The following is a 12,679-nucleotide window of genomic DNA, read 5'->3' on the forward strand; positions in this document are numbered from 1 at the left end:
TGCCAACAAAAAGTAGTCAAGCTACGCTAATATTAAGGTGAGAGCTAGCAGGTACTAAGTGGAATCTAGGTACTCTAGGCCAAAATATGCAACAGGTAATCTAAGGCGTGCCTAGATGAGCGTCAGCACTAAGAGCCCTGTAGCATAAGTCAATCGCTTAAAGAGAAGCCTATAGAGTACTTAAGTATTAGGGGTTTCTCTAGGCTTTCTTTCGGCCAGAGTACCTGCATGACTAAGCACCATCTCAGGCTAGTCGATATTAGCCCTCCCTAGTGGAACCTTAATATTAGCCTACTTTTGATGCACGACTCCTACACCTCCATGTTCTACCTCGTCTGGTACCTTACATTTCAGCACGTTACACTGCGGAGTCAATCATGCCCCCGAATCGTTTTTCAGCCTCTCCATCTCTTCTACAACCCGCTCCTTGCTCCACTTGGTTTGCAATTACTCACCATGTGATCAGCTTCGCTCTCAGGTGCCATTCCACCTGGTGCAGGTGGCCTCTAATCCAAATTTGCTGGGAAAGAGTAACCTCCCGTTATTGCTGCCGGCGGCTTGCACGCTCAGATTCAGTTTCTCCTGTCCATACATGCTCCTCAGCTCATCGAATGCTGGACCCACTATAGCAATGTTACTAATAGTTTCTATAGTCTTTCCAAAGGCGCTGCTGATCCGCAACAGACCTGTCCTCCGGTTCATGTTCTGGGTACAATTCCTGCGAGCAGCATGAAAGTAGCAGAGTTGAACCGCATTACCTACCGAGAGCGGAAGCGTGACGTAGTCTATATAGAAGTACTCTTGAAACTTTGGAAGACGATAAGTCAAATAACCATCCCCAACCTTTGGCTGATTGTAGGAATCGTATCGGTCCACTTTCAAGCGGCATATCAGAAAGAGCGATATCTCCCTACAAGTTAAGTAGTTGGCTAGGAGGTGCATAGTTTTAGGTGATTTCGCAGCAGCGTTTGTGGTTTGAAATCCGATATGACAGTCTCGATGAGAGAGTTGAGCTGTTCCGCCAGGTCTCACAATGTTGACTTATGCGATAACCCAATAAGCTGGCCTGAGCCAGGCAGATGACACGTGAGCGAGCCACATATTCGAGTAGTAGCGGAGGAAGGTGGAGAGGGTGATAGAATGGCATGCTTTTGAAAGGAATTCCAGATCCAAGAAATCTTGCCCCACCCAGCGAGTTGACCGCCTGTACCTTTGCTCACCTCTGAGATAATAGATCTATCAAAGACCTCATTCAGTTGTTCCAGGAGACTGCGATCTGGTATGAAGTTTCTGAGGAGAACCCCTGGGCCAGCAAGCAAAATGTCATGCCATCTGTTCAGAAGCGGAGCAACTCGTGCTTTATTGAAGGGTGAGAAACGATTCAGATCCCAGATTGCTATGTTCGAGTGTATCGAAACTGCGAAAGGGCATCTCATTTTGGGTGTCTGATCGGGTCAACAATCTATTGGACTGGGTTATTGACGGCGTGTGTTTCGTGGAGAACAAATGAGTGGGAACTCGAGCGGGTTAAGCAGGCATTGAAAGAAAGACTTGAGAAGTAGCCGACGATGAGACCTAAGGGTACTTTTCTGAGATCACATGGATAATGGTAGATGTGCTTTTACGTCCTACTGTGAGATTCTGAACGGCATGTGGAGAGCAATGTTTTAGCAAAAGCGGATGACAAATAGTGTGGACAGCCAGTGGTCTACCAGGAGCAGGGAAGCCATACCAAAAATTCTGTCACCTCATCCAGGCATGGGACCGGACGCTGGACGAAACAGCTGCAGCCACCCATTTCTCAGGCGTTCCCTTATCAACACGCCGTAAGCCTATTAAAAAAGGGTCAGCTTCGTAGATCACATTTTCGATGGAGTCTTCTATGGAGTCTTCGATGCTATCTATGTTCGCCTGAACCAACCTTCCATGCTGCGATCGAGCTGGACACCCGGAATAGAAGCTCCACAGCTGAGACACATGACAAGATGACAGGGACCCGTGCAACACACCAGCCTTGGCATCGAGATCTCTCGTATCACCTCCAAAACTGATGGCAATGTGCAGGCACGACATTTGATATCACACCAGATCCATCACCAACATGATGGTATATCGATGCTTACTACTCGTAGGTGATCGAACGCCGTCTTCCCGGTTTCGATCACCTCCAGCCCTCTTGTCCTCCGTACAGTCTACAGCTACCCCAAACTAGTCCGCAAGATGACCATGGGTGCGGCAGCTGACAAGCTGGAAAGAAAGCGGCTACGGGAAGTGTCGAGGTATAATTTCTCGGCCTGTTAGAAATGCTTTGGAATCCAGGCTCTGTACTAACGAATGAAATTCTTTTAGATACTACTGCGCAACCCAATTCAAAGTTGACAATACATTTAATGGCAATGCCGCAGCAGGCTCCTCATGCGATGGCGGACTCGATCCTTTACCGGCCAGTCAGAACATTCTACGGCCAGCTCAACTTTCCCCAGATCCTGCATTGACGGCCTTTGCTCAACTTGGGACGCTTAAGCTCAACTGTGAGCGTGCCTTCATTGGTATTATTGATCACAAGACCCACCATGTGATCGCAGAAGCAACCAGGACAATATCTCTACAAGATAAAGACAAACATGCTGAAGGTGACGCCTTATACTGTGGTCTACAGGCACTGCCAATACATTGGGGGATTTGTCCTAGCACGATTCATGTGTTCAGTGATCCACAGTCGGAATATGCCATCGAGACTCCGAACATCACAGCAAACACTACGCGTTATGTTATCCGAGATTTGGCACTTGAGGAAGCCTACAGGGACCGTCCATATGTTGTCGGACAACCCTGGATGCGATTCTACGCAGAGGTTCCGGTCAAGAGCCCGGCAGGATTTGTTATTGGGTCGTTCGCCATCGTCGACGACAAGCCTAGACATGTCTTTACAGATGCCGATGTTGAAACCCTCCAAGAGATTTCCAGGGTCGTCACCCAGCACCTGGAAACTGTCCGCTTACAGCATGATTCTAAACATGCCGGCCGCCTCATGCAAGGGCTGAGCTCTTTCGTAAAGCAAGAATCAAGTGCGAAGGGTTTGGCGTCGACCTCTTCCACTACGTCCGATCGATATGAGACGTTGCCACCTCCAGCAAAGCTTCGTCGGTGTGCTAAGATCCCAAATCCGTACAGATCTGAGATAGGACCTGATACCGTGTTCTCACGCGCTAGTAGCCTCATTCGACAGAGTATGGACCTTGAGGGTGTTGTCTTCTTTGATGCTCGCAGGTCTGTGAGCTCTTCAGCTTCCAAGCAATTGGTTTCGGAGAACCTTGGTTTCTCTACAAAGTCCGACTCGATGACGAGGGAAGCATTGAGTATGCCACAGGAGTTGCTGCAGCAGATCTCTGCCAGGTACTCGACAGGACAAATATTCAACTTTGATGAATTAGGTTTGGTGGTAGTGGATCAGGATGTGGATCAGGATGAAGAGTCTTCCGAAGCGACTTCGTGTAAAGGCATACCTGGAACGGATGCTGCATTACTTTCTGCAACCTTTCCAGGAGCGCACTCCATTATCTTCTTTCCATTGCCGGGTGCAGGAGATCGTTGGTATGCCGGTTGTTTCGGTTGGACTTTCGATGCAAAACGAGCACTACAGACGGAGGAGATTACTTATTTCGCTGCGTTTAGCAATTCGATTATGTCCGAGATTTTTCGTCTGGAGGCCGTTGCTATGGACCGGGCCAAGTCTGATTTCATATCTTCCATCAGTCATGAGTTAAGGTCACCTCTCCACGGCATCCTGGCCAGTGCCGAGCTCCTCCAGGCTTGTTCGTCGGGCTCTGAACAGGATAGTCTTATTCACATGGTCGATACTTGTGGGAGGACATTACTTGACACGATGAACCATCTTTTCGACTACGCGAAGATCACTAATACGTCCAGGTCGGGCTCCAGTGTCTCGAACAAGGACACCTCCGCACCAATGAGCGGTCGATCGACATTGGATCTTAGCGAATTGGTTGAAGAAGTGGTCGAAGCAGTTTATACTGGTCATAAATTCGCTCGAACATCGTCAATGACATCGCCAAATACCAACGGAGTTCACAATGCCCAGCCCCCAGTCTCGGTCATTCTCGACATTGCAGCTGCTTCTGACTGGGTTTTCAAGAGCGAGGCAGGCGCGTGGAGGCGGATTGTGATGAATCTATTTGGCAATGCTCTCAAGTACACAGAAGCAGGTACAATTCGTGTCTCGCTACGTGCTAATGGCTTTCAAAATCAACCAGAAGGTTCTCAAGTAACGATGGTAGAGTTGTGTGTTGCCGACACAGGCAGAGGGATCTCACAGGACTACCTGAAAAATCGCCTCTACACGCCATTTGCTCAAGAGGACAGCTTGTCTGTTGGCACAGGTCTTGGTCTTAGCATTGTCCGGCAGATCGTCACTGCACTTGGCGGAAGCATGGACATACAAAGCGAACATGGCAAGGGGACAACTGTGACGGTTTTAATTCCGTTAGAAGCATCCTCCGCTGGTACAGATGACCCTCAAGTCGGCCATCGGAAGATCGCGAAGGAGTTGAAAAGTAAGAACCTTACATACGCTTTTGTAAATTCCGTCAGTTCCTTGGATACCTTGAATGAGCCAGTTATGCGATGTGCTGTGCAGACCCTTTCAGACTGGTTCGGACTCCAAAAGACAAATTTATCTTCCCTGAGTATGCCGGATCTGGTGGTTGGTGATGCACAGGTGGTTGAAAAGCTTTGTGTTCAGCTCGAAAGGGACTCAGTTGATTATGAACAACCGTGCAATGCCGATACCAACATGACCAAATGTCTCTTTCAAGACTCTGTGCCGCTTCTGGTCTTAGGCACTAGCTCAACCCCCCAGCTACTCCCAATGCGCGATCGACAGAGACGCCTCAGTCAACCATTTGGACCTCACAAACTTGCTAACGCCATATACGAAACTCTTTCTCCTTCCGATTCTGCTCTAACATCATGGGAAACGAACGGTGAAACCCCAAAACGAGGCTCACTCAAAAGATCTTACAGCTCGATAAGTACTAGTTTAAGTCCTTACAGAGTCATGGAGGGTCCAGAAACATCAAACTCCATGCAATACAGCCCTCAATTTCAGGATTCCGCCGATTTCAATGGAGACCGTTCCTTACTCTCACTTCTTCTTGTTGACGATAATGCAATAAACCTTAAAATCATAGCTACTTATGTACGAAAACTACCGTGCAGGTTCACAACTGCGTCCAACGGACTCGAGGCTGTCGAGCTTTATCAGAAAGCATACCAAGAGGGCACGCCATTCGATGTCGTCCTGATGGATGTCTCAATGCCCGTGATGGACGGGTTCGAAGCGACCCGCCAGATCCGAGCCTTCGAATGCCGGACAGCAATCAAGACACCGGCGCGGATAATAGTTCTAACGGGTCTGACCTCTGGGAAGTCGCATGAAGAGGCTCTAGCAAGTGGGGTTAATTTATTCTTGACCAAACCTGTTCAGTTGAAAAAATTGAAAGGTGACCTGGGGTTGAGTTGAATTTGGAAAGAGCTGGCAGAACCTCTGAAAAACAAGATTCGATGCCACGCACAGAAAAGCGGTGCTTGCTCAAGCTCGGATAGCAGATGTCGCGCATATTGGAATGCGGGACCATCTTCAGCCGACGAGGGCCTCAGAAGATTTGTTGAACCGAAGTACCTTATCGAGACTAAGGTAGTCAGACTGCAACAATGCGTCTAACAGGTCAAGCATTCAGCTCGGCTTCGATGACGTTTTAAGACTGTACACTTGGTCCAGATATTAGGCAGCAGTGTGTCCTCAAGACCACAAAGCAATCTGGACTCTATGCAACACAAAGCAACGTGGCTTAGACAAATCCATCCAACAACGATTGTACCTATTCAGCCTAACAACAGATGACTGATGTGATTGTAAGCAGGGCGATCTACTGCCACACGCGGAGGCTCCCAGATGACGAATCTTACGCCACCAAACCTTCTGATCGGTGTTTTGGCATAGCACCGACACCAAGGCTGCCGATCGCGCCTTGTTGGGCCACGTTTCCGCCTAAAGTGCTGTTAGTGCTGTTAGTGCTGTTTGCACTGTTTGCACCAAGTCTAGAATGTACCTCCTCAAGAGGGGATCAGGTAAGAATAGAAGAACAGTGTCGAATACGTTGCGAGCGCCGTTGAAGTTGCCTCCCTCGTGGCTTTAACTACCCGACTCGCGCGCCAAGATGGCCATGAAAAAGATATCTGTCACCTGGTGGTTTATAAAACGACCCACACCTGCGATTGCAAGACCGCCGGCGTACCGCCCCTTCGAAAATGCCTTCGTCCCCAGAGATCTCTGGCAGAAGAATCAAGCGAGTCTCCAAGTCCAAGGTCCGTACAGGATGTGTGACCTGCAAGTGAGTGTCCCGGTTCCTAGGCCATTTTTTGTGTGCACACTACGAACGTGATTATATAGTACTAACAACCGGCTTTCAGGATCCGACGTATCAAATGCGATGAAGGTATGTGATGGGCTCCTACCACCATTTTCTATGATTCTGATTGTTGCCCATCACCAGGCAAGCCTGAATGTGTCAGATGTACAAGCACCGGTCGCAAATGCGATGGCTATCTACCTCCGAAGACTTGGCTTTTCGAACTCAACAGCGAAAGCGAGTCTTCTTCCAGCTCCTCTATGCCCAGCAGCTCTAGTACCGGTGCCCCGGACAGCTCCGAGGAGCGTCAGGCTTTGCAGTTCTATGAGGATAGGACAGCACCGACCTTGGCAAATTATTACAGTCCACAGTTCTGGAAGGTGACTGTGCCCTCCACAGGTCTGCTGCATCCACCGATCAAACACATTGTCGTCGCTACCGCCGAGCTACATGCGTCCATCGAAGAGGTCACCGATCAAACAGGCTTGAGTCGACTTCGATTTATGCAACATTACAGCAAAGCCGTCTCATTGCTCACGAAAGGTTCAACCACTCTTCCCACAGAGGTTGTTCTTATTTGTTGTCTCCTCTTCAGTACCTGTGAAAATTTTCAAGGCGATCCGATGGCCGGCTTGTTACATATCGAAGGTGGAGCGAAAATTCTTAGAGAGTGGAGAGCAGCTGTACCGCAAGGACTCAGCAGGACTGAGCCGCAGGTTCACCGCTCTGATCTTATTGAACAGGAGGTAGCCCCAATTATCGATTCTGTTGAAGCTTTGATATCTACGTCTCGCAGTGTTATACCGGGTCAACCACAAGCCTCACAGTTGAAAACTCCTGGCGAGGGTCTTCTGGCGCAAGGATCATCTGAGAAGCCACTGATATCTCAGAAATATGACACGTTTTGTGTTGCGAGAGATCAGTTGAACGATGCAATACAGTGGATGCGTCGGACCTGGAACTGGGAGATATGTGGAACAACGTCCACAGTCATCGACCCTGCAGTAACGATTGAGGACGCGAGAGCATTGTTATCAGGATGGCTGGTTGCCTTCAATGGCTACACACCTCAGCCTGGTGGCATGCACGAAAGGGAGTTTCTTCGTACAGAATGCCTTCTCCTGCGAGCTCACCACCACGCTGCAGTGATCATGATTGAAACTTTGCCTTCGAATTCCGAAATGGTCTTTGACGAGCATGTGGACAAATTCAGAACACTTTTGGAAGAGTGCAGTGCCGCAGCTATCCCACCTATCTCACCAGCCATCACCTTCCACTTCGGCTTCTCTTTGGGTCTCATACCTCCGTTGTTTCTTCTAGCAACACGTTGTCGCGAGCCGTCCATGCGCAAACAAGCCGTTGCTGTACTTCGATCGCTGCATCGAAGCGAAGGTTGCTGGGATAGCTGTTCCGCCGCGCTGCTCGCCGAACATGTAATAAATATCGAGGAACGCGGCTTGGCCGTCATCGAAACCGCGAGTGATATCACCGCCTTCAGCCGCGTTCGTCTCATGGGTGCCGAAGTCGACTACGCCAACCAACAGCTCGTCCTCCGTGTTGCACGTTACCCCTTCAGCGGCATGAGTCCATTTATCCGTCACGAAGAACCGATCGAATGGCGTACCATTGCGCGTGGTCAGAATAGGGACACTTTAGAGTGGATCAGCCAACCCCATGCGTTTGATCCTCGTCCGGACGAGGATACTACCTATTTCCCAACATCGACGGCTGCTTCTTCTCTGTCGGCGGCTGACAGTCCAACCATACAGCCTCTGGACAGGATTCTAGGTGCGGCGGGATTTCAAGGACTCATCAGGCCGGAGCGAGGGATCTGTTGGCATACCGCTACGATGAACAGAGGAGGTGGGGACACAGCAACGGTCACGGGAAGTGTGGAGACGGGTGCTTAGGATCCTGCAGCGTTGGGAAAACAAGTGGTGGATCTGGATTTTGGATCTGAGGTGACTGAGCGATGAAATTAGTATCAGTATGTTGATCATACGTGAACGGGGCTCTGTTCGGCTGGTAGCTGCTTGCATCTTCTCGAGATAATAATTCACGCGTAGCATATAGAGCTCCACAGTGTACCGAACAATCATCTACTCGACTCGACTCCATCTTTATAGTAAACCAATATCATGTCATATAATATCATATCACGTAGAATGAGAGGCACACCACGACAGCCTATATCCAATGTCACATGAGCACCGTAGTAGAGCTTAGAACCCCCCAGCTCGCTCGGCTACCAACGGGCAGTCATCCCTTGGAAATGCGATACCCTGCTGCGGAGATCTTCGAGAGACCATGATGAGAATACGTGCTCATCTGCAGCGATGCACGCTGATAGTCAAAAAAAATTAGGTCGACGTGAAATGATACGAGACGGGATGCGACTCGATAAGATGAGATGAGATGAGATGCAAGCGCGCTCTCCATACCCGCAGGATATCTGCATTAAATTACATGCCTTGAAACTATCATACAGGTCATGATACGGGACAAGATTGTATGGATTCTTCCTCTCGTATCAGAGAAATTAAAAAATGACCGTATATGTTGGGCCGGATCAGTTGGTTGATGCAGCCCACTACATTACCAGATCATGGATGATGATGAAGAAGAGGACAAAGAGAGGCGGGGGATCCAGGACGAATTTGGTTTCAAGGATTTTCAAAAATGAGTCTGTTTATCATACTGTCTGTATGAGTGGACGAGTTTGGAATAGACAGATGTTGTGATTTCCATGTTTGATGTCCACCTGCGCCTCTGACTAGGGCTGAATATTCGATCAGTGAATATTTCGCGCAATCGTCCGTTCTGCGCCAGTGTGGTTCGCAACAAGTAATCGACCGGAGGATGATGGCATCGCGGAGAAGTAATCTGGTGCGGATGGGTGACGTCGATTAATGGTTTGAAGCTGGTTGGGGCTGATTGAGGCTAGTCCTAGGTGCTGCTCGCTCGTTGCTGCGACGAGATTGATAACAACCGGGCCTAGGAACACAAATCCTTATGTCTTCCAATACAGACCCAGCAACACAGAACCACAATACTCCGTAAATCTGGATCCACAATGGCATTTCATTCGACGTTGCCGGAGTGTGCTACGCCGAAGCCGAAATTCTGATAAGGAAATGCTTGTCCCCCAGCTCTGGAGGGCACAGAGGAAGGATGGCCGAGTAGTGCTCATGAATGAGGTGGCTGTAATGTGCTCACTGCATTATGCCTCCAGGGAATGCCAGCTTGTGAAGATGCTTCAACTGATCTGGGTCACTGCAGAATACCAGGGCATATCGCTGACAATGATGGCACTGATGGCACTGACGGCAGAGGTGCAGTGAGATCCAACCATGACTCTACCGTCTGGCATCAGTCTCTCCGCGATGTGTGAAAGGCAGCAGTTGTTGACACACGTCGATCTGAGCTTGGCTCGTAGGGTCATTCATGGTTGCTGGTAGCAAGGGACTCGTTGTTTTGCTGAACTGTTAAGCTGCCGGCTCTTCGACGCTGGGGTCCTTCTGTTTGTTGGTATTTGTCGAGTTCATTGCACCATGCAGGAACGAATCTTGAAGATTGGTAAAGCCAAAATCTTTCCCACCGTCGCAAAGCCAATTTACGATGTTAGCAAATGACATGTTTCGACCCTGGCCCAGGTCTTGGCAACAGCCCTGGAGCGGCAGCTTCCTCAATATTTGTGAAGACGGCAGCGATGGATCCATGGAAGGATTGGCAGATAACGTGTCAGTACACTCGGTGCTGCAAGATAGATCATCTGTAAAGCAGCTCGCGATACTGGAATCTTGTTCGGAAGAACAGCTCGATGATGAGGGGAAAAGAATGAAGTCGTCATAGGTACCAAGAGTGGGACATTCTTTGATAGAGGGGCATGATCTCTGGTTGGAGAGCCATCGTATCATATCAGAGCAACGGCATTCGTGAATTTCGTTGAGATCCATCACGAACCTCTCAGCGGATACGCTATCATAAGGTGGGAGCTCTTCTTGCATTTCACAGAGCTCATCAACCTGGCCTCCTTCATCCTGGTCGACATAAGTTGACGCCTTGGGCTTATTGTGCAAAGGGCCGATGGTGGTGGCGGCGACAGGATGATGTGGGACCTGTGGCTGAGCAAAAGATCCTCCGGATGGTTGTGCCTGTCCATCAGCCATGATAGGAGTAGTCTTGGCGATATCCAAGCCAGATGTGGTTGTGGCGGGGCGGCCAACAGCGTAGGGGCAAGCGGGGGATGCAGGAGGAAGAAGATGGTCAGAATCGCGGAAGGGAGTCCGGGCCCTTTTATATGGGCGGACATGACGCTAGCGACTGCAGGAGGAGCCCAGGCAGAAATGCTCGCACGCTATTGGTTGGACGAGGGTACCAGGCGCAGATCTTGTCATGGCCAACAAATACCTCCTCCTACCCCTGCCCGGACAGGTGCCAGTCTTCTTTGATGTCATCTGCTCCTCCTTGGTGGTTGGTGTCCGCTTCGTAGTCGTCTATAAGGGGTTGATCCCGTGGAAGATGTCTTGCAGAAGTGTTGTCCGTTTGTGGTTCCAGAATTTCAGCCTCAGCGGTAGGGAGTCCAAAGTTTGGCAATATCAGAGCAGGTGCTGTAACAGTTGTTGACGGCATATTCGAAGCTTGAGGGCTAGGAGAAGCAATCAAGTCGCCGTGAAGATCAGCCAATGGCCCGCACAGCGTCTGTGTGGCCTCCCACTGCTGCTGTTCCTGTCGGTTCTGCTCTTCTTGTTCTTCCTGCTCCTCCTGCTCTTTCCGGTGCTCTTGATGCCCTTGTTGCTCTTCTGGTTGGTATTGGTCCTGCCGCTGCAGATACAGCTGCCTTTGGTGGGCCTCGTGAGCTTGGAGCACCTCGTATGATTCTGGGCGACGCCAAAGAAGCTTCTCATCACACTGCTCCTCGATTATACCCTGGAGATGTATCGACAGACTCTGTATGGATCTCACGGCTAACCGTTGCTCTTCTAAGGACGCAGGAGGGCAATGTAGCCATCTTGAATGAGTGAATGACTCCGGGGAAGAGACAGACGAGGACATAGTAGTAAAGGAGTGTAAGAGAGTGTAAGGGCGACAATTCTTTTAGAGAAAATGACCTTGAGGGTATAAAGGACTTCAAGCAAAGAGATATATGATGCACAACTTGAACAAGGAGACCAAACAAAAGGAGAAGGGGAATGAGAAGGACAAGCACAAGGACAGGACAAGACCAGGTACCAAGACAGCTTAGTCAGGCTGGTTAGTCCCGATCTAGCAGGGTGCCCTCTCGGCCAGACTATGCTCCAAAGCATTGGTAGAACAGCAACGGAAACAGTAGAATATCACCTGCCTCGTCTTCGAATCAACTAGGCAGACACCAAGACATTGACATGTCTACCATCTGTACGCCCTGGGAAGAAGCCTCACCGGTGAGCCCCCACCTGTCAACCGAGTATCCGTACGACTTAGGCCAGGGCAAAGCAGCAAGTGCTCCTGTGAGTCCAAGTCGCCTGCTTTCTCTGACCAATCACTGCCTTTCAGGGTTGAGAAGAAGCTACCCGATCCACTTACCCAAGAATTCACAGTTTGTCTGGTCTACCAGTAAGTAAACAATTCAAATTCATGAATCTTAACAATGGAGGAAGTGCAGGGCGAATGTCGAACCCTCTTTCAACTGTTCAACCACCAGCAATATGCTCAGAATTCCTTTGAAGACGGCTACCCACGCCGTCCATGACAAGGAAGCAGCAACAGCATTCCACGTCAACCCATCAGCTTACAAGTCAGTTCAGAGGGCCACAGAAGCTTCGCAACCCAAGGCGGATCATCGAATACCTACACTGAATTAGTTCTTATCAATTCAAAACCTTGCCGTTAACCAAAATAGCATTCACAAGGCAAAACCCCGCGAAACGTTGCCTACTGCCTTCGTTCATTTTTCACATCTTCTCCCAGCAATTCAGGTCAAACCTAATCAAGTACTTTCGCAGGCTGTCAATGGTATCGAACCGTCATATGCGAAGATGATCCGTCTGTGAAGCTTGGAAAGGCAGACAAGATAAGGGAGGTGTATATGGTCACAGCATGGCAGCATCAGGCGCTCACAGCACTGAAGTCTTCGATGGGGCTGGACGGGGCCCGGACTGCGCCTTGCCTTGCACGGCATGATAAGGAAGCGTGTCTGATATCGAGCAGATGCTGAAAGACAAGAAAAAACAACGCGAACAAGGACAGAGTTGATATGCTAGAGGCTA

At 49.6% G+C, this 12,679-nt stretch overlaps 4 protein-coding genes across 4 annotated transcripts; 2 read left to right on the plus strand and 2 right to left on the minus strand.

Annotated features, from left to right (window-relative positions):
- Positions 1-2,220: 2,220 nt before the first annotated feature.
- EPUS_06871 (uncharacterized protein) lies at positions 2,221-5,542 on the plus strand (the record flags this gene model as incomplete). Its single annotated transcript, XM_007787477.1, has 2 exons — positions 2,221-2,279; positions 2,350-5,542. The coding sequence occupies 2 exons, from the start codon at positions 2,221-2,223 to the stop codon at positions 5,540-5,542; spliced, it is 3,252 nt and encodes a 1,083-aa protein (XP_007785667.1).
- Positions 5,543-6,330: 788 nt separating this feature from the next.
- Positions 6,331-8,341, plus strand: EPUS_06872 (uncharacterized protein; the record flags this gene model as incomplete). Its single annotated transcript, XM_007787478.1, has 3 exons — positions 6,331-6,413; positions 6,493-6,518; positions 6,576-8,341. 3 exons carry the CDS (start codon positions 6,331-6,333, stop codon positions 8,339-8,341), a joined length of 1,875 nt encoding a protein of 624 aa, XP_007785668.1.
- Positions 8,342-9,916: 1,575 nt separating this feature from the next.
- EPUS_06873 (uncharacterized protein) lies at positions 9,917-10,600 on the minus strand (the record flags this gene model as incomplete). The annotated part of the gene is made up of 1 exon (XM_007787479.1): positions 9,917-10,600. One exon carries the CDS (start codon positions 10,598-10,600, stop codon positions 9,917-9,919), a length of 684 nt encoding a protein of 227 aa, XP_007785669.1.
- A 247-nt stretch (positions 10,601-10,847) lies between these two features.
- On the minus strand, positions 10,848-11,442 carry EPUS_06874 (uncharacterized protein; the record flags this gene model as incomplete). The annotated part of the gene is made up of 2 exons (XM_007787480.1): positions 10,848-11,271; positions 11,360-11,442. The coding sequence occupies 2 exons, from the start codon at positions 11,440-11,442 to the stop codon at positions 10,848-10,850; spliced, it is 507 nt and encodes a 168-aa protein (XP_007785670.1).
- Positions 11,443-12,679: the final 1,237 nt, after the last annotated feature.

The sequence above is a fragment of the Endocarpon pusillum genome (assembly GCF_000464535.1).
Source record: "Endocarpon pusillum Z07020 unplaced genomic scaffold C681263, whole genome shotgun sequence".
NCBI lineage: Eukaryota > Fungi > Ascomycota > Eurotiomycetes > Verrucariales > Verrucariaceae > Endocarpon > Endocarpon pusillum.